Here is a 19,916-nt window from a genome sequence, read left to right as displayed (position 1 = left end):
CTTTATGCAACATTCACTTCCTGAGAGATGCCTTGGCAACTTGGGGGAAGATATAAGGAGCCATAAAACTTAACGGCATGCAATTTTGGATTTGTGTCAGAATCCGTTGTATGCAAAGCAGTTGGCTTCCACATTTGCATGGTACTTTGACTGCATGCTGACAGTGTGGACTTTAGCTGGTTGGTGTCGAATGTGATATTTCAAGGATATACTGCTCTGGGATGACGGTCACTTTTATCAATAAATATTGAGCAATCGTCCGCAAGCTACCTGCAGTTAGTTAAGGCACAATGTGATAGGCGCTTAAGCCAAAATGCAATTTTCAATTATGTTTCTTCTGCCCAAATGCAGACTAAATAACTTTTTTAAAAAAAGAAAAGAGTAAAAATGAAGCAGAATGAGAATTGGTAAAAGGAAATACAGTTAGCACACACGGACACACATCTTGCAAAATTTTAACAGGAAATAGTGCTACCCCTCCAGAGAATTCAGGATGGGGGTCCCAGGTCTCTCCTCCCTGCTTCCCTCCCCCTCCCCTGCAATTATAACAACCCTGTGAGTTTTTTTCTGCTAAAAGATGGTTATTGACACATGCTTATATATACCATAGGAACAGGGAATTGTTGGCGATCTAAATGTTCCTGCCCCCTGGCTCCCATCACCTCTGACCATTGGAGGTGCTGGCAAGGGGTGATGGGAGTTTGACAACATCTGGGGTGGGGCACAGGCCCCGTCTCTGCCGAATATTAGAGGCCAGCCTTGTGTAAGGTGCAAAATTCATGTGTGCTTGTTTTTCGTTGAAAGGAACTACTAAACCAGTCCTGTTAATAGATTCACTTTTATAAATTGTAGCTGAATGCCCCCCACCCCACCCCCCCAAAAAAATAATCCGGAGGTTTAGAAGTTTTCCAGTTTCTAGTCCTAGTGGTTTGTTTTTTCTGTCTCTCCCCATGAGCCATGGTTTGGTTTTTTAAAATCTCCCATCCTCAGTTTCCAGCGCACATTTTACTTGTTAAATGTGCATTTAGGAGTACCCAGGAGCCTCTAATGAATATGGAAGGGGGCCTAAATAATTCAGGTGTGTTAAAAGGGAAAGGCATGTAAGAATTGAACACCTTGGTAAACTCTGCATTAAATTCTCTGGCACCCACAGTGTATTCTGCTTTGTTGACTGGATCCAAACCTCTCTATTTTTGGAAAAATAACTGATTCTCCCCCATCCCCTTTCTTTTCTTTTAGGAAATGGCCAACTCTGTTTACTTGGTTATGGAGGTGAGTAATTCTGAACTCTTATCAAAGGTGAAGGTTATTCTTAGGTGTTATCTGCACTAGATACCTAAAGCATCATCATTCCACTTTAAACTATAACGACTTCGTCCAAGGAATCCTGGGTGCTGAGAGTTGCCAAGTGAATCATGTTCTGCTCAGAGAGTCCCCTGGGAAATGGGACTGAGTGTAAAGCCATTCTGGGAATTTTAGCTCTGTGAGGGGAATGCGGGTGACACTGTGGTCTAAACCACTGAGCCTCTTGGGCTTGCTGATCAGAAGATCGACGGTTTGAATCCCTGCAACGGGGTGAACTCCTCTTGCTCGGTCCCAGCTCCTGCCAACCTAGCAGTTTGAAAGCACGCCAGTGCAAGTAGGTAAATAGGTACTGCTCCGGCGGGAAGGTAAATGGCATTTCCGTGCGCTTCTCTGGTTTCGGTGTTCTGTTGCGCCAGAAGCAGCTTAGACATGCTGGCCACATGACCCGGAAAAACTGCGGACAAACGCCGGCTCCCTTGGCCTGTAAAGCGAGATGAGCGCCTCAACCCCAGAGTCATCTGCGACTGGACTTAACTGTCAGGGGTCCTTTACCTTTACTTTAACAACTCACAGCACGCTCAACATACTATGGTTCCCATGACTGTTTACAACACGATGTCAGAAGCAACTGATGGAGCGCATTCCAGAGTGCGAGAGCAAAGGAGGGAAATATTATTATCTTTTGGTCACCAGCGTGATACTGTAGGGTATGGTTCTGTAAGTAAAAATTCTCCAAGTGATCTCTGCCATCTCAGTTGTCCATACAGTGTCCCGAGTTGTCCAGACGTCTTGGGAGTACAATAATACATGGAGGGTCACAGTTTCCCATGACTGCATGTAAATAATTAGTCAATGACATATATTTTAAGTGTAAGAGTAAAATATGCCTCTGGTTTTAATTCAGAAAAAAGGACGCACTCACATTAAAAAATCATAATGTTGCCTGCAAGGCTATTGTATTAAAAAACTCTATTTGGGAAGGGAGAACAGGAAGCCAAACTATTGCCTGGTTTACTATCTTGGTGCCAGCATAGACCTTCTAAAATGAAATGCTTGGCTGTTGTTGGAAGGCCTCTGCTGTTTTGGTCTCAAGAGTCACTAAAATAGCCATGGACATCCTCTTGAAAGAAACAGTGGAGAAAGAACAGGATTTGCTCATATTAGCGGGACTATGTCAATGTGGCAGAACTTGGGATAATATATTTGCAGTAGAAGGGGGCTTTTTACTCGGAGGTAGGGAGAGAGGGATTGTGGTGGTGCCTGCTGGGCCCACCCCTAATCTCTGTGAATGTGTAGGCATGCAGGCTTTCAGACCCCAGAAGTTGAGGGTGGGCTGGGGGAAGGGATCCAGTGGAAACAGTGATCCACACTCACTTGTGTCCAGAAAGCCCTAACCTGAGATCCCAAACTCCTATCCCTGACCATTGGTTATGCTGGCTAGAGCTGGTGGGATTTGGAGTCCAACAAGATCTGGAGGGCACTGGCTTACTACCCCTGCCCGAATGTCTCCCGCATTTCAAGAATCAATATTTTTAAGCTGAATAAATGAAGAAAACAATGTACACTGCAGTTACCAGATCCTAAGCTCTGGCATTTTGCAATTGGAAAAGGCCAATCTCTTTAGTTTCTGAAGGTGCCCGAGTTCTGTGAATTGCCACTTAAGGCAGGAAACAACTAGAGGATTGTTTCTGTGCTTTATTGTAGAGCCTTGGTGAGACAGAATTTTTAACTAACCTCTTGCTCACAGACTTCTCTTTATCTCCCTTCTCTGATCTAGTACTGCAATGGTGGAGACCTGGCAGATTACTTGCACAGTAAGTATCATCCCTGATGTCTCTTCTCTTTTTGGCAGAACCTAAATAGCATGTTGAAATGTTGGCCGCTCCAATGTGGCGCCTGGAATATGTAAGTGGCTCACTGGTTGTTGTTTTTTAATTCTGCAAAACTTGTGCTTAGGGTGTTTGTGCTGTTGTCCCTGTTTTGGGGGAGTTCTGATCAGCTTTCAGCTCTTTTAAGGGTTTTGGGAATTTGGAAGTGTTGCTGTGATGTGCCCAGGTTGGCTTGGACCTTGCCCTGCCCCCTCACGAGGGGCGTGGCAAGATAAGCTCCTCCTACCACTTTGCCTGGTATATGGAGAAGTTGCATGCAACCGTGCTGACTCGAGTGGTGGGCTCAATGATAGCAACAACTTGGAAGCTGTTGAACGCTCCTTCATTGAGTGTTTTAAAACAGAGGTTGGGTGGCCATCTGTCAGGGATTATTTACCTGTGATTCCTGCATTGCAGGGGGCTAGATGAGCCTTGCAATTCTATGACTCCATGATCCCATCCACATGCCAGAAGTACTTTTCTATGGCTTTCATGTGGAGGCATGTAATGTTATGAAGTATTCAGAGGCCTAATTCTCCCTGAAGGGGGAGACCCAGTGTTTGCCCAACTTTCTCCATTGATGGACCATGCTTTGGCAACGCCACTGGATTGTGACTTAGGACTGACCCCAGATACCCTGGAGATTCTGCAGAAGCGGGGAACTGACCGTGCAGATCTTGATTTTGGACCTTGCTCGTTGTATTGGACCTGGACTGGTATTTGACCATTTGCACTTTCTGACCACTCTTGGGACTGTGTGCACTATTAGGACTTTCCTTCGGGTACGCTGGGGTTCAGGACAATTAGAATCCCAGCCTGTCACTAACAATGACCTCAAGGGAGGGGGTGGTCCTGCTTGGACATCCTTAACCTGATGACAACCCACCACAAATAAAAACCTAGTAGTGGCCCCACTACCCTCTCACCCAAACACACAACTGTATGCAGGGTGAATGTGTTTTGGAGGAGTGGGTGGGTGACTTGGTGGGGGGACATAGGAAGCTGACATCTAAAGAGGAGTTGTTGGTCCTTCTAGCTCCACGTTGTCTCCTTGGACTGGTGGCCTCTTTGCAGGATTTCAGACAGGGTTCTCTTGCAGGCTTACCTGAAGTTGGCAGAGATTGAAACTTCTGCATGCAAGGCAGATGCTCTGCCTCTGAGCTATGGCTTTTGCTTACAAAGGAGGTCCACCAAAGTCTGACATGGACCCTGAAAAGTGCAGCATTTGTTGTCTTCTATTGCGAAAGCAAAGTCTGGAGTAACACAACTTTATGCTAATGACTAGTTCTGCAGCCTGTCATCTCTGCTCCTTTGGACATTACTTCCTCATTGATAATCTCCAAGCCCTGAGCCCTCATTTACTGACTGTATATAATCTAGGTCAGTAATGACTGGTTTTGTTTGGACTACTTTTCAACAGTTGGTTTTCTGTTTACAAGACCATTGCAATTAAGTCCCGCCCCCCTCTTTTTGCTGATTTGGTTGTTTGTTTTTAAATACTGCAAATGATTTGCCTGAAGCAAGGTTTAGCAATCCGGGCTCATTGAATGAAAGAAATTAGGAAATGTTTGTCTGCTCAACAACCACATCTTGCCCTTTAATCTCATGTTTTAACCTTGGAAAACCCCAAAACAAAACCCAGTTTTAATACCTCTTCCCCTACCCAATTTGGGGGGAAGGAGATGGGACTAGAGGGTTTTTTCCCCTCCTTGCAACAATTATTCCTCTTTTTATTTTTTAAAAACTTCTAGTATTAGCTAAAAGTCGCATTAAGTTACATGAATCCCAATGGTCTCCCTTACAGGCACCAATCAGAGCCACATGCCAGATAGCCTGCTGTTTGACCCTAAAATGAGCCTGCAAAGTGACGTATAATAACATTGAACAAATACAGAATTAATACCCAGTAAAAGAACATTTTGAGGGACACGGGTGGTGCTGTGAGTTAAACCACAGAGCCTAGGGCTTGCCGATCAGAAGGTTGGCGGTTCGAATCCCCGCAATGGGGTGAGCTCCCGTTGCTCGGTCCCAGCTCCTGCCCACCTAGCAGTTCGAAAGCATGCAGCGCAAGTAGATACAGAGGTACCGCTCAGGCGGGAAGGTAAACAGCGTTTCTGTGCGCTGCTCTGGTTCGCCAGAAGCGGATTAGTCATGCTAGCCACATAACCCGGACTGTACACCGACTCCCTCGGCCAATAAAGTGAGATGAGCGCCGCAACGCCAGAGTCGTGCGGGACTGGACCTAAGTGGGTCCCTTTATCTTTACCTTTACAAGAACATTTAAGAAGAGAACTGTGCTGGATCACGCCAAAGACCCATCTAGTCCAGCATCCTGTTCTCACAGTGGTCAACATGATCCCTTTGGGAAACCTGCAGGCCAGGCCTTGGGGGCAACAGCACACTACCTGCTTGTGATTCCCAGGAACTAGGAAAACAAAGCCCACATCATTGAGTTCTCCCACACCATCCAGGAGGCCCTGTCCACGTCTGCTTCCTCTGCTGCCTAGCTTTTAAGAAGCTTCTTCATGGTATGGGCAGTACCACAATATAACCCAGGGGTAGTCAACCTTTTTATACCTACTGCCTACTAATGCATCTTTCTTGATGGTAAGATTTCCATACTGCCCACCAGTGCTTGATGGAAGGAGGATTCAGCTTGTGCCATAGAACCCCCTACCGCCCCACCTAGAATGCTGAAACACCCACTAGTGGGTGGTAGGGGCCAGGTTGTCAACCCCTTTACTCAGAGGGCTGGTGGCATCTTCCTTGTTGGAAGTCTTCAAGAGGAGTGCAGGCAGCCAAATGTCGGGGCTACTCTGCATTTCCTGTGCAGCAACTTAGGAAGCTACCTTCTACTGGTCAGCCTGAGACCTTCTGCATGCAAAGCAGGTGTTCTGCTGCAGAGATACAGCACTTCCCAACCCCAGCTGCATGGAGAACCTACATGCGTAGGAAGCAGCCTTGTACCAAGTCAGACCACGGGCTCGTCTAACTAAGTATGGTCCCCATGATGACAGGTTTCCAGTCCTACCCGGAGATGCTAGGGAGAGAACCAGGGACCTTCTGCATGCAAAGCAGTTGTCCCACCACTGAGCCACAGCCCTATCTCCTCCTTCATTTTGTAGGGGGTTGCACTAGCTCGTCTGCAAGGCTCCCTCCAACTCTGATACCAGGGAGATAGTTCCTATAAAACACCTCCAAAAACCAGCTGTCCCAGTTACCCCAAACTGGAAATGGGCCTATCTCCTGCTGTTCTCCTTCATCCCAGTAAGTCTTCCTTTAGCAGTAAAAGTTAAAAAACACAAGCTAACACCAGATCTGCAAATGTTTGTGATGTCTTCCAAATAGAGACAGGCTTTTATAGTTCTGGATTTTAAAGTAGCCACTCTTCTGAATGCACATTGGATTTAGAATGTGTTTTCCCTTCACTTCTTCCTCCTGCAGCTAAACACTCTTCCTTTTTAAAAGCCTTTAGTCTCGTGTGCTAACTTAAAAGATTAAAGCTGTCTCTCCATGTTTAATCATCTCTCAGAATGTTTTTTTCGGCCATGTTTAAACAAAACAACGTTAATCAAGGCTGTCATCCTCCTTTTTGTTAATTTGGTGCTAAGTTGGTTCATGAGCAAGGGGGAAAAAAGATGAATTCTCCTATCCCAGCCTCACTGATCATGGCCGCTTAAACCTCTTTCATGTTGAGCTGCTGGAATGGAAATATTAAAAAAACTGGATTCTTATTTCCCCTCCGGAGCTAGTGTTGTAATGTTTTATGAATGATGAGTTCAGATCATTTATTTGGCTTTTAGCAGCCGGAATGCAGAGGAGGCTTGACAGCAGAACTGTGCATACCACGTGGCTTTTAAAAATATAGATAAAATTATTACTTTTAAGATTGGGCCATTATGCTGCAAAATGTCTCAGCTGTGGCAAAAAAACAAACAAAGGGAACAACGCCTGTCAGACAGGGCCTTCTATATAGATCTGCCCAAACCATAAGGATATTAGTCTCAGATGCCTTGCAATCTGGCATGCTATGGCCAACAAATAACCCAGAGATGCATTTTAAATAAAAGCACACATTCTACTCATGTAAAAACATCAGGCAGACCCCACAAATAACCCAGAGATGCATTTTAAATAAAAGCACACATTCTACTCATGTAAAAACACGCTGATTCCTGGACTGTCCGCAGGCCGGATTTAGAAGGCGATTGGGCCACATCCGGCCCCCAGGCCTTAGTTTGCCTACCCATGGTCTATGCTCTTACCTCGAGCAAGCATGCATCTAAATTCCTATGTGTGAACACTAAGGCACCTAGCAGTGCCCAACCTACCTCTTCCCACACTGCAGCTGTTGAGTTATTGCTGGTCCCCCCAGTAAATGACAGCAACAGACAGAATTGAGCGTCCAGTGAGGGTGAAGGAAGGACTTTGGGTAATGATCCTTGCGGGTGAGAATAGGGGTCTTAGTGTTCCCATTCCCATCTGTGAAAATGAGAGGGTGTGCTTAATCTGCAAGGTGATTATTTGCTGCCACTTGATGATGTAGTTATTTTGGTTCCTGTTTTACCTGGTTACTCTGGCATGCTACATCTAGCCCCAAATCTTTGTACCAAGAATGCCCAGGTACATGACCTGGATAAATTATGTACATTTGCTTACATTATTCAGCTTTTGCTTGTCAATAGGGGGAGTGGGGGGGGGGAATAACTCCCTTTGGAGGTTATAATTCTTATTTTGGCTTTCTCTCTGGGTTCTGAAATCTCTTTCAAGTTTATCTTTACACCAACAGGACTAGAAACTTCCTTTAATTTTTTTTTTTTAAAGATGGAGTGGGAAACTGTGGTTTTTCAAAAGACAGTTGTTCAGCCCAGTACCGTATTTTGTGTGTTTTCTTCATGGGCATAGACACAGGGACACCATTCTGCAAGATTTTTGAAAAATGTCACCGATAAAGGCATTTTGACAATTGGTTGGTTTTTTTAAGTGGTTCCTAATTTGCTTACTGTTTTGTAATGCTCTTTTGTCTGCCCCCTCACTTTCTCCATTAGTTGGTAGCTAATCTTTGGTCTTAATGGAGTTATGTTTCCTAGAGCAGGAGCCAGCCAATCTGAATAATTGGTTCTGTTCTTAGAAAACTTTCTTCTGCTTCTTAACAACAGAGACCTTTTAAAGATTAGCTACGCTTCTTCGGTGTGGCATTTAAAATGACAGCTACTACCATCCAGATTGTGTTCCCTGAGGCTGAGTGTGATAGAACAAGGTACAAAGGACTGCATTCACAATACCAATGTTAGGGGCTGGGATGCCACCTCTTTGAACATTTTTAAAGCCTGCAGTTAGAAAGTTAGCATATGAGAATGGTAAAATATGCAGGAATGATAGATAAGTAAATTGAACCATAGAAGGAAAAGAAGGGAGGTCAATGGATATATGGCATTGTGCAAAATGTTCATTTTGAAACGTATAATTTGAAAATTTAATTAAAATTACAATAAAAAGGTTATAACAATAGCAATAATAAGAAGTTATTATTTATACGCCGTCCATCTGGCTGGGTTTCCCCAGCCACTCTGGGCTGCTCTCAACAGAATATAAAAAAGACAATAAAACATCAAACATTAAAAACCTCCCTAAACAGGGCTGCCTTGGAGCATATGAGGAATAGTTTAGGCCAGGGAGAGGGAGTTCTTTTTGTGGAAGAACAGTAAGTCTGAAATTGTTCAATTCCATAACCTACAACATTTCTCTGATGAAATTAGGGAGGTCCCCTCCTCCTCCTCCTCCTCCTCCTCCTCCTCCTCCTCCTCCTCCTCCTTCCCCACCCATCTGACTGCGTTGCCCCAGCTACTCTGGGTGCCCTCCACCATATATAAAAACATAATAAAACATTAAACATTAAAAAACCTTCCCGATACAGGACTGCCTCAATACCCTCCAACATTTATCTGCTGAAAATAGGGACGCCCTAAGGTAAAGTGGCACGTTCTGGGATAAAATCAGAAACCATGGCGGCTTCTGTAAATCCAGGATTGTCCCTGGAAAATAGGGACACTTGGAGGGTCTGCAATTCCAACACCTCAATCTGTAAAAAAGATAGATCAGCTGGGAATGATAAGAACATTACATACTTGTGTATAAGAAATAGAACAGACACTCCTTGATGTTATTAGAGGGCAGGAAGAATAGGAATGAGCTGGAAAGCTGTGAGCCACACTGAAGCTTCCTCCCAGTTCCCCAAATTTGCCAATAGTTCTGCCACATAGAATCCTTCATCTCCATTTCCCAGCTTTCTCTCCATAATGTTTGCTCTCTACCTGTTTTGAAGCTTTTTCTGAATCAATGAGGACTAGACACGTGTTGTTTTTTCTTACAATGACACCAACACAGTGCAGTGAGGACCAGATTTTGAGCAAGCATGCTGCAAAACAACTGCAAATGTGGGACGGCATTGCTGCAGTGTATGTAACCTTGGTGCTCAGCGACCGTTTTGCCTCTGGATTTATTGGGCAGGCAGAATACAGGAGGAGCAAGCTGAGCTAAGAAAGCTTGATTGTAATTTTCTGTCAAGATCAAATTGATTATTTTGAACTGCTTTCGCAGGGCCCCTAAAAGATGTGGGGCCCATTGTCCGATGCCTACTTTGCCTATTTGGTAATCCGGAATTGAGCCCGTGCTGCAGGCCCTCCGTCCTTGAAATGGCAGCAATTCGGCGCTTGTAACTTTGCCTAGATTCCACACCTGTTCTGGACTCCCTTTACTCCTCAACTGCAAGGCAGTGGCAGGTTTTGAATTGCGCTGCCCCCGCCCCCCCCCCCCAGCCCAGGCACCTGTGTGTTTACTCCCTGGCCCAAATGTTGAGGATGAGCTCAGCTTGTCCCTCCACGTGGCGGAAGAGGAGAAGGGCTTGCTTCTTGCCAAAACGTTGTCATGGCATTAGTCAGCATGCCTTGGCATTGAATGTGCACATTGGCAAGCCCTTGCAAGAAGCACCCAGGGTTGGCATTGGCCCTGTGAACAGGTGAAGGGGTCGTCGATATGCTGCTGACTAAGCTTGGTTTTGGATAGCCTCTGCCTGCTCCCCTTCCTCCTCCTCCCGTGTTTAAAACCTATATATCTGTGTGTGTGTGTGTGAAATTGTGAATCCCAAGCTGCGGTAAATTTCCTCAGCAAAAGGGCCCAGTCCTGTGTGTTTTACCCATTGGGACATGTGTTTGTGTGTGTGATGGGCAGTCCAAAAGCAGAACCAAAGTCCATCTGCAGCTCCCAGCAAGTGGTATTGAGAGGCGTTCTGCCTCCAGCAAGATGTAGTAGCCAAAATGGCAAGTCGCCATGATGAACCCGGTAGCCCTCCATATGTTGTTGGACTCCGACTCCCATCAGCCCCTGCCAGCTTGGCTGGGAGTCGGGGATGATGGGCATTGCAGTCCAGAAACATTGGTGCTTCTGTGTGTGTGTGTGTGTGTGTGTGTGTGTGACCCACTCAATCCTGTTCTGGATTATTGTATTGTGGTTACTGTATTTTATGCCGCTTTATGAGGCCTTCGCCCCCAAAAGTCATCCCTAAGGAGTACATTAAAACAGGGGTGAGCAACCTTTTTCAGCCATGGGGCCATCCCTCAGACCATGTAGTGGGGCCGGGCTATATTTGGCCGGGGGGGGGGGGTGGAGAACGAATTCCTATGCATAGCTTCAACTTTTCCCTTTTTTAAAGGGAAATTCCCTTATTCCGAATAGGATTCCTCTCAAGAAAAGGGAAAAGTTGACAGCTATGTATCCTATGCCCCGCAAATAAACCCACAGATTTGTTTTAAATAAAAGCACACATTAAAAACACGCTGATTCCCGGGCCATCCGTGGGCCACATTGAGAAGGTGATTAGGCCGGATCCGGGCCTTAGGATGCCTACACTTGCGTTAAAGCAAAGAAAACGAAATCCTCTTAGGAGTCCTAGAAGAACTGAGTTATTAGGCGGCAGACAGGCCAGTAGGCTGAGTAAGGTGTTTCCCTCGGGGATCACATCTTGAATGGTGTGAAAATAAGGCAAATCGTTGGTTAATTTGACTTTTACTGAGTGCAAGAGGGAACGTTGTTGGCGAGAGGGTGACTTGTGTCCGAGGAAGTGGCTAATTCCCCCATGATGCATTGTTTGTGTGTGAGCCTGATCTCACTCAGCTGCTCTGAGGTATACGCAGCAAAAGCATGGCGTGTCCACACACGCACACACCTTTTTAATAACTCTTGAGGTATTTTCTAACGCGTCATGTCTCGTAACCCGTGCCCGGTTCCCTGAGGGCTTTGGAAAACGGGGCTCTGCTCACTTCTGTCACTTGACCTGAACTTGCGGCTCACAGGTTAGGACTGACCAAATTATAACAGATTCCTAGTTGATTTGTCAACTGCATTTAAGACAGTTACAAAAATAATAATGTAAATGTTCATTATGGAGCCGAGGTGGCAGGAGTGTTGGATGGTGACTAGGAGACCCGGGTGCAAATCTTTACTCAGTCATGAAGCATGGGCTAATCTCCACCTTAAGCCTACTTTTCAGGGTTGTTGTAAGGATAAAAGGAAGGGATAGAAGTGTTCACTCTTCTGAACTCTGAGCCTTTTTTGGGGATGGGGGGGGACATTCCTTGATAATATGGAAACTTATGTGTTTTTATTGCTGCTGCTGTTTGGGAGGGGGCTGTGATTATGCTGCAATGGCTTTTGTAAATTGCAATTGTTGAAAAGGCAACAATTTTAAATAAATTGTACCAGGCCTATCCCTATTGGCCCTTGCGCCTCGTATGTCTTCCTTGCAGCGCTAGATATTTATGGGTGATATTCGCTCCTTATCATAGATGGTTATCAGTTTTTATAGTAGCTGGTTTTGCAGCTATTAATCTCCCCCCACCTTTCCCCCTCTCTAGGTATGAGGACCCTCAGCGAAGATACGATCAGACTCTTTCTGCAGCAAATTGCTGGCGCCATGAAGGTGCTACACAGCAAAGGGATAATCCACCGGGATCTGAAACCTCAAAACATCCTCCTTTCTTTTGTGGGGGGCAAAAAATCAAACCCCAATAACATTCGCATTAAGATTGGTAAGCCCCGGGAGCTGTCCATTGATTTCTTTTTAAAAAATTAAAATGTTTACTGGTAATGTGTAACAGATATTGTAGTTGAAACTGGTTTTCCAAATATTACAAGTGGAATTCCAAACCAGGCCAAGTAATTAGCTTTTAAAAAAAAGTAAAAAAAAAGTCATGCATTTTTATTTATTTTTGTCCGCTTCACTCAGTGGATTGTTATATTGCAGTTCTGTGTGAATTTACACGGAAGTATTCAGCTTACTCTATAGTAAGTGTGTTTGACAGCTGAGTGCAACTATTTCCTCTGTTAAAATATATTCTGTGTTTTGGGGCGATACAAAAACTGTTGTCTGCAATCAACGACGATTGTTTTGGCACATGCAAGTGCGCCTTTTTCGTCACCAAGTGGTGGTCACTCACGTATGTGTACTGTGTTTGTGAGCTGCCATTTATCTTAACCTTGCTCTTTTTTCCTTTCTTTTTGGCTTGTTTTGGTTCTGCGTGTAGCTGATTTTGGATTTGCACGATACCTGCAGAGCAATATGATGGCTGCGACTCTCTGTGGCTCCCCCATGTACATGGTAAGTCCATTCTGGTTACCATTTTGCCCGCAGTAGGGACTATTCTTTATCACTGCAGAACATGGGAAGTTAAAAACAACCATCCCTTAATGAAGCTTATTGAACATGAATGTAAGACTCTGTTCCAATTGTGTCTCCTCTCACTTCCTGCTGTATGATGTTCCCTGCCATCAGTCCTGTTTTGTATCTCTGCTGCCAGGTGCCTTTAAATGCCTGATTAAAACAAATCAACCCTGCATTTTCCTGTCAAACCACCACAGTGGTGATGAGCGGGGCAAAGAACAGTTCTGGTATTACAGCTCCCCATTAAAGGTGTGGTGTCTCTCTGTTGCTTTGCTTCTGGCAATCTCCCATTTTGTAGAATCGCGAGGAGGTAGATCATAGGGTCTGACCACTTGGCCATCTGCCTCACTATTGTGTAGGTGGCAATGGCTCTCTAGAGTTTCAGACAAGAATCTTCCCTATCTCTCTCCCAGGGATTGAACCCAGGACTCCCCTCCCCAGTCTTGCCTGTGCTTTGTACCATAGAACCTAATGGAAGCCACTGAGAATCTAACCTCTGCTTCTCTGCATTGCCCTGTTCCACCCTGTGATTCTTTGCCCTCATTGAGTGTGATGAACTGTGCATGTGTGAGCGATTGATATTTGCTGTAAGAATTCTGCACCCTCTGGGCAGCTCCCTTTCAAAAGTGGGTCGTGTTGGTGAGGGGCCTTTGCACACTCCTTTGGCCCTCAGCCAATGCTCAACTGAGCTGATAGCTGGCTCTGGGCCTGCGGGCTGTGCCAGTTGAGTGTGGATTGATGTATTGATTTTAGAATCCTGATTGTATCCCCCCATAACTTAGTATGCAAAGGGATGCTGTTCGGGGTCATAAACCAATCTTCGCTGTCACTGCTGCTTTGTGTGAACACAGGTGGTCTTCTGTTGCTCTGGCCTATTGTGTTTTCTTCTGTTGTGCAGGTAAAAAGCCATAGAGTAGTCTCATTCAGAGGTTAGCTTAGTCAGGGCTCAGCTCCAGGGCCTGTACTCCATGATAAAGCTTGGCTCTGAAATTATCAGTTGGGCTACGATTGTATTTATTTACCTAGACCTGCCTCTCTTTTGTTGTGGAACTCAAGGTGACATGAACCGATTTTAGGGGGGAGGGGTCTCCCACCTAGGCACCAGATGCAGGCCTGCTTATCTTCAGCAATATTACAGTATAGTGTGTCTTCAGATAGTGCTTTGTATTTGTGAAAGGGTGTTTTCTGCCTGCTTTTAGGATTTATATGCAGCAGCAGCAGAAATTAACTTCAGTTAAATGAATCCTTGCTTGGAGTACACCTTTAATTGAAAGGTATAAAATAAGTATAAAATATATACTTGGTAGGGACGCGGGTGGCGCTGTGGGTTAAACCACAGAGCCTAGGACTTGTCGGTCAGAAGGTCGGCGGTTCGAATCCCCGTGACGGGGTGAGCTCCCGTTGCTCGGTCCCTGTTCCTGCCAACCTAGCAGTTCGAAAGCACGTCAAAGTGCAAGTAGATAAATAGGTACCACTCCTGCGGGGAGGTAAACGGCGTTTCCATGCGCTGCTCTGGTTCATGGCTTGGTCATGCTGTACGCCGACTCCCTCGGCCAATAAAGCGAGATGAGCGCCGTAACCCCAGAGTCGGTCACGACTGGACCTAATGGTCAGGGGTCCCTTTACCTTTTATATACTTGGTATAAAATAAGAAAGCTTATGTTAAAGGAAGTATATTCTTGATAGGAAAGCATTCTGTAGTCCTAGCTAACAAAGAAGCCACGCTTTCCTCATAGTACTCAGGAGAGGACAGGAGTGATTGAAATTTGCAGGCACAAGAGCCCCTCCAGAGTAGAGAGAGCCTACCACTTTACGGACAAATAGGTTCAGGGGCTTTTCTGCTGGGCCCCATTTGAAGTTGATTTGGGGTGAGACGATCTGAAAGGGCATCACTTTCTGACTAAAAGCATTCCTTCTGATTCACTCATGAAGGAGCTCCCCCTCTCTACTCTGGATCCTGCCATGTTTTCAGCTAGAGAGGGAAGTTTTGATTTTTGTAAAACTGCCCCCTCTCCTTTGGGACTCAGCTGGATTCTTTGCAAAAAAAATATATAAAATAGCAATCTAGGAGAACAGGCAATGAAGTCTGAGATTGAAAGCAATCACAAGAAGTCTGTCTCCTTGCTCTCTTTCCATTTGATGGTAGTGTTTTGCTATGAGACAGAAATACAGCATCCATTTGGTAATGCCTCCAGTTCTATCTCCTGTCATTAATATATAATCCTGTTCCACAGTAATAGTGCTGCCTCTTCTAATGGAAAGAAGAGGAAAGAGAGAGACTTGTCTGGTTTGAACAGGATGAATTTGCGGGGGGCTGGTGTGGAATCTTTCCTCATTGCCATGAGATTGGCTATCGAGCTTATGTTGGAAAAGACAGTTTGTGTATGGATGTTGGGCACTTGATTCCCACCTGAAGAGTCTGCCTTAGGACCTTTACATGTTAAGTAACAGCAAGCCTGGTCTACTTCTGAAAGTGCACTTGACAGTCCCAGCTGCCCAGTTACTGTGACATGGTTCACAAGTTCTTGTGTTTCAGTTGGCAGTGAAGTGATGAATTGCATGTGTGAATAGCCTACATCAAGTGTCATGGACTTATCATGACTTGGTTTGTTTGGACAATGCCTTGGTCTTGAATGCTTCCTCCTTTCACTCTCCAATCTCCCTCCTTTTTCTTTTCCTGGCTCACAAGAGCTACAGTTGATTTCTCTGTGTATATGAATCGGGCAAACCAAACAGTGGTGTCCAGTTCTGACTTGGTTTGCAGCGCTCATGGTTGTGAATCGGACATAATGACAAGCAGTGGTTATGGTGGACCTGGATGAGGCTGGGTATCGGAGAATGCGAGGGGAGGAAGAGTGTGAGTGACTTCAAGGAATGGCCCGAATGACTCAAACCATGGCTTGGTCATGACATCCGAACCTAGACCTGGTTTTTCATAAATCCACTTTGCACATCAAGCTGCAAATCACCAGGTGTACATTAATAAAATTACAAACACACCGAGCATCATATATGTGCATGATGTGTGTGTAAGTCCAGTTTTGTGTACGATGAAGACATTCTCAAAACTTCAAGTTTCTCCTCATGTGTAACTGCTAAAGACATGTTAACAAAATGCTTACTTTACCCCCCCCCCCACATATCCATGCCTAGCTTGCTACCCTGTGGTGTGATCTTTAGCTCAGCCCTGGGGAGAGGTGAATTCTTGTTCCATTATGCACTGCCTCAGAAAGGGAGAGGTTGCTTGAGGTCTGTTGCTGCTGCTTCTGCCAAGGCCTCATTTTCAAAGGATAGCCTTTGATGGCATCTAATTCTTCTCTCTGGCCTCTTTGTTGTTATGACTAGGTTGCCTGCAGAGTGTTTGCTAAGATTGCAAAGATCAGCAGGGGGAGGAAGTCCTGGCGAAGGACCAGGCTTAGGGGATGCAGCCAATGGCTTGTTTGTATGAGGTTAGCAAACATGCAATAGCAGCTTGGTGCACAACCCAAATAAAGAATAACGGGAATCGAGTCATGGCGACTCTTTACGTGTCTGCTTTAGTTTCATGTGGCGGTTGAAAAGAAAACAGTTCACAGTCTTCCCACGCAACCCTTGTCCCTCTGTTCCAGCTAATAAGAGACCATAGCTCAGTGCTACAACCCCTGTTTCTCATGCAAAAGATCCCAGTTTCAATTCCTGCCATCTCCTAAGTCTTTGCTTGCTTGCTTTTATAGGATCAGGTAGTAGATGATGGGAGAGACTCCCTGTCTTAAACCCTAGAGAGATGCTGCCAGCATGAGCAGACAATATTGGACTACCTTAGGTGGTGTCGGCTGCGCTAGACCAGTTTGTTGTGTTTAATGCCTCCCCCCCGCAAAAATCAAATCAAATCTGGTTTTCAGATTAGCCTTTCCCACAGCAGTGTTCTGCCAAGGAACTTCTAATAAGGCAAATAAAAACCCGGCACAGCTGCACACAGGAGATCCCTGCAGGTAACCTGGCAAATGAGCAGTTGCCTTTGACGTCTAATTCACCGAGGGCATTGGATAGACCTGTCATCATGGCTCTCAGTGTGAATCAAGACCTAATCGCTGCATACATGGTAAAAGCCTGCCGTGTTAGAATGGACTGTTCCACTTTGCATTGCGGGTGGAGGCAGCAAACTCCCAAGTCTCTTCTGTAAGGCATTTAAACATCTCAATCTTCTTCCGAGGAACTCCGAGCATGGCTGTGAAGATAAATTGAGGGATGCAAGGCTAAGGGAGGGAGAGAGGGAGAAAATGGCTGAAGGGCTCCTGGCTGATGACCAAACTAGATGTGCTGTGTAAAACAAATGGTTAGATAGGCTCCAACATCATACGCATTTCGTCTAATGTGAAAAACTTTTTATTTCTGCAGGCTTTCCCAGAAGGAAAGGGTTGGCATGCAGGCAGTATCTGATTGCTTTTAGGAAAACTATTTCTGTCCATTTTATTGTGTTGCAGGCTACTGAGCTTGCTGTTGTTTTCCTATGGCCCTCCTGGTGTTGCTGAGCCTTAGCTCCCATTTGCCTTGATTGCTGACCAATGAGGGTTGAAGTCCTATGCAGATGTGCCCACAGGTTCCTCACCCTAGATTAGTGTCAATTGTACAAATTTTGGAAATGGAAGCACTGGCTTATGGTGGGAATAAAATGGTGGACTTCTTGGAGCTCCTTGGGACAAGGGTGGAATAAAAGTGTAAGAAATACAGTGGTACCTCCGGTTGCAAACAGGATCCGTTCTGGAGGTCCGGCCGCATCCCAAGGAATACACAACCGGAGGACCGCTTCTGCGCATGCGTGCGGGGCGAAACCCGGAAAAATAATTCTGGGTTTGCCGCGTTCACATCCTGAAGTTTATGTATCCAGAGGGATATGTAAGCAGAGGTACGATTATAAGGAAGGATACCACCCACCCACGCTTAGAAAAAAAACAACTGCAGCTTTTGTTCCACTCTTTCTCACAGTCAAGTTTTCTTGGATCTTGTTTGAAGTGGGGAATAGGCATGGGAGGAATTGCAAAGAGATTATTCAGGGGGAGGTGGGGAGTTCTGTAATAAATATTGGGCCCCATCCCCCCCTGTTATTATGTGTGATCAGGACAAGTCTAGGTTTATGCAGACTGGTCTGTTTACCCTCATCTGATACAGCCCTAAAGCAGGGAGCTGACTATGGGTTTTTCACTGCCAAGGCCTAGGGGTGGTTGCCAGACTTTGGGGAGCTTTCTCCGCCATTCCTGGAAGCTGTCCTCACAATCTCCTTTGTAGTAGGCCATATTCTTGGGAAGCTTGTTGTAGATTGTCATTCAGGCTGTGAAGTCTGGTGTTACCTGTCCTGGCTCGATTCTTTTGTTCACCTGGGTGGCAGGTGGTAAAAGATGTTGCTGTTTTTCAAACATGTGTGCACATTGGTTTTAGTTTTTTAGGGGAGAAGTTTGCTTAGTGTGGTGACTTATGTGTGTGTGCAATAGAACAGAGGTCAGCAACCTTTTTCAGCCGTGGGCTGGTCCACCGTCCCTCAGACCATGTGGTGGGCCGGACTATATTTTGAAAAAAGAAAAAAAAAATGAACAAATTCCTATGCCCCACAAATAACCCAGAGATGCATTTTAAATAAAAGCACACATTCTACTCATGTAAAAACACGCTGATTCCCGGACCGTTTGCAGGCTGGACTGAGAAAGCGATTGGGCCGCATCCGGCCCCCGGGCCTTAGGTTGCCTACCCCTGCAATCGAACCCATGTGATGACCTCCAAATGTTGTTAAACTACAACTCCCATCAGCCCCAGCTAGCATAGTCCAATGGCCAGGGATGATGGGAGTTGTAGTCCAGCATCATCTGGAAAGCACTGTGTTGGCTACCCTTGTAATACAGAATGCAGATACATAATGGATGCAAGTACATATGACAAGAGCGAAAATAGGCTTTATTTCACCAAGGTCAAAGACCCAATTTGGCACCCACATTTGCGTACACACATACAGAGGCTGGGAGCATCAGTAACGCCCCTTTGGAGGCTTCACCTGGGACAAAAACCCTGGCTAGCATCCCCTGCCTCCCGTAGCTATGGCTCTGTATATGCAAATGTGTATTATATATTCTCACAAACAGAAACATGCATGCATGAGAAGGGCATGGACCTCCCGCCCCCGCCCCCCAATCTCCAGCAGGTCAGGAGATAAGGTGTTAGTTTCTTTATCTCATTAAAGCAAAATCACGCCTGAATTAACCAGATTAGAGTTATGAAATAACCTTCTCCATGCCTGTATAACTACATCGTTCTAAGCTGGGAACAAAATCTCTAATCTCTTTTGTGGAATCTTGGCCTCTCTCTCTCTCTCTCTCTCTCTGTGTGTGTGTATGTGTGTGTATACGCCTATGCATGCTGGTTGGCAAGGGAGACTCCAAAGGGACTCAATTTCTTTCACAGTTACCAAGAAAAAGGTTTAAAAAATAAATAAAATAAATCGGAAGCTGAGGCATTAAAACAAAATGTAATGTTCCCTTTCTTCTCCTATTGCAGGCCCCAGAAGTCATTATGTCCCAACACTACGACGCCAAAGCTGACTTGTGGAGTATTGGCACCATCATTTACCAGTGTCTGACTGGAAAAGCCCCCTTCCAGGTGAGTTACCTTTGTGGTTTAGTTTCATGGCTGCTCATTAGGCCTTCTGGATTGCTCACCTGCCTCTCTTTGGAGGTTGTTTTCATTGAAAAAAAGAATTCCAGCCTCTAACTTGAGCATCATCCATGTCACATGGGGAGAAACTTTGGGTTTGGCCTCCTTAGGGACGCAAGCCGTCTGTTACAAATGCCACAAGTTTTGGTGGATGGTAGCACTGTTTTTCTTCCTTCATTTCATTTACTCTGTTTATTGAATCTGTATGCCGCCCTTCATCCAAAGATCCCAGGGCGATTCTTCCCTTGCTGTACTTGGAGAAAAATGGAACCAAGTGTGAGGAGATTGGGGTCAAGTAGCTGCAATTAGGGATGCGGGTGGTGCTGTGCGTTAAACCACAGAGCCTA

General features: G+C 45.4%; 1 protein-coding gene across 2 annotated transcripts in view; it reads left to right on the top strand.

The window, feature by feature from the left end:
• The window catches only part of ULK1 (unc-51 like autophagy activating kinase 1), a 111,202-nt gene that overhangs the window by 27,096 nt on the left and 64,190 nt on the right, over nt 1-19,916 (top strand). Inside the window, exons 4-8 of one of the 2 annotated variants that reach the window (XM_083418178.1) lie at nt 1,240-1,272; nt 3,083-3,119; nt 12,086-12,259; nt 12,755-12,828; nt 19,414-19,515. In XM_083418178.1, coding sequence (XP_083274304.1) covers nt 1,240-1,272; nt 3,083-3,119; nt 12,086-12,259; nt 12,755-12,828; nt 19,414-19,515 — 420 coding nt within the window. Of the gene's footprint in view, nt 1-1,239; nt 1,273-3,082; nt 3,120-10,172; nt 10,192-12,085; nt 12,260-12,754; nt 12,829-19,413; nt 19,516-19,916 lie in introns of those variants that run through there. The other variant, XM_083418179.1, reaches the window with a different exon arrangement.

The sequence above is a fragment of the Podarcis tiliguerta genome (assembly GCF_965153285.1).
Source record: "Podarcis tiliguerta genome assembly, chromosome: 16".
NCBI classification, from domain to species: domain Eukaryota; kingdom Metazoa; phylum Chordata; class Lepidosauria; order Squamata; family Lacertidae; genus Podarcis; species Podarcis tiliguerta.
Note: the sequence above shows the minus strand (reverse complement) of the source record. Positions and strands in the feature narration are given on the sequence as shown.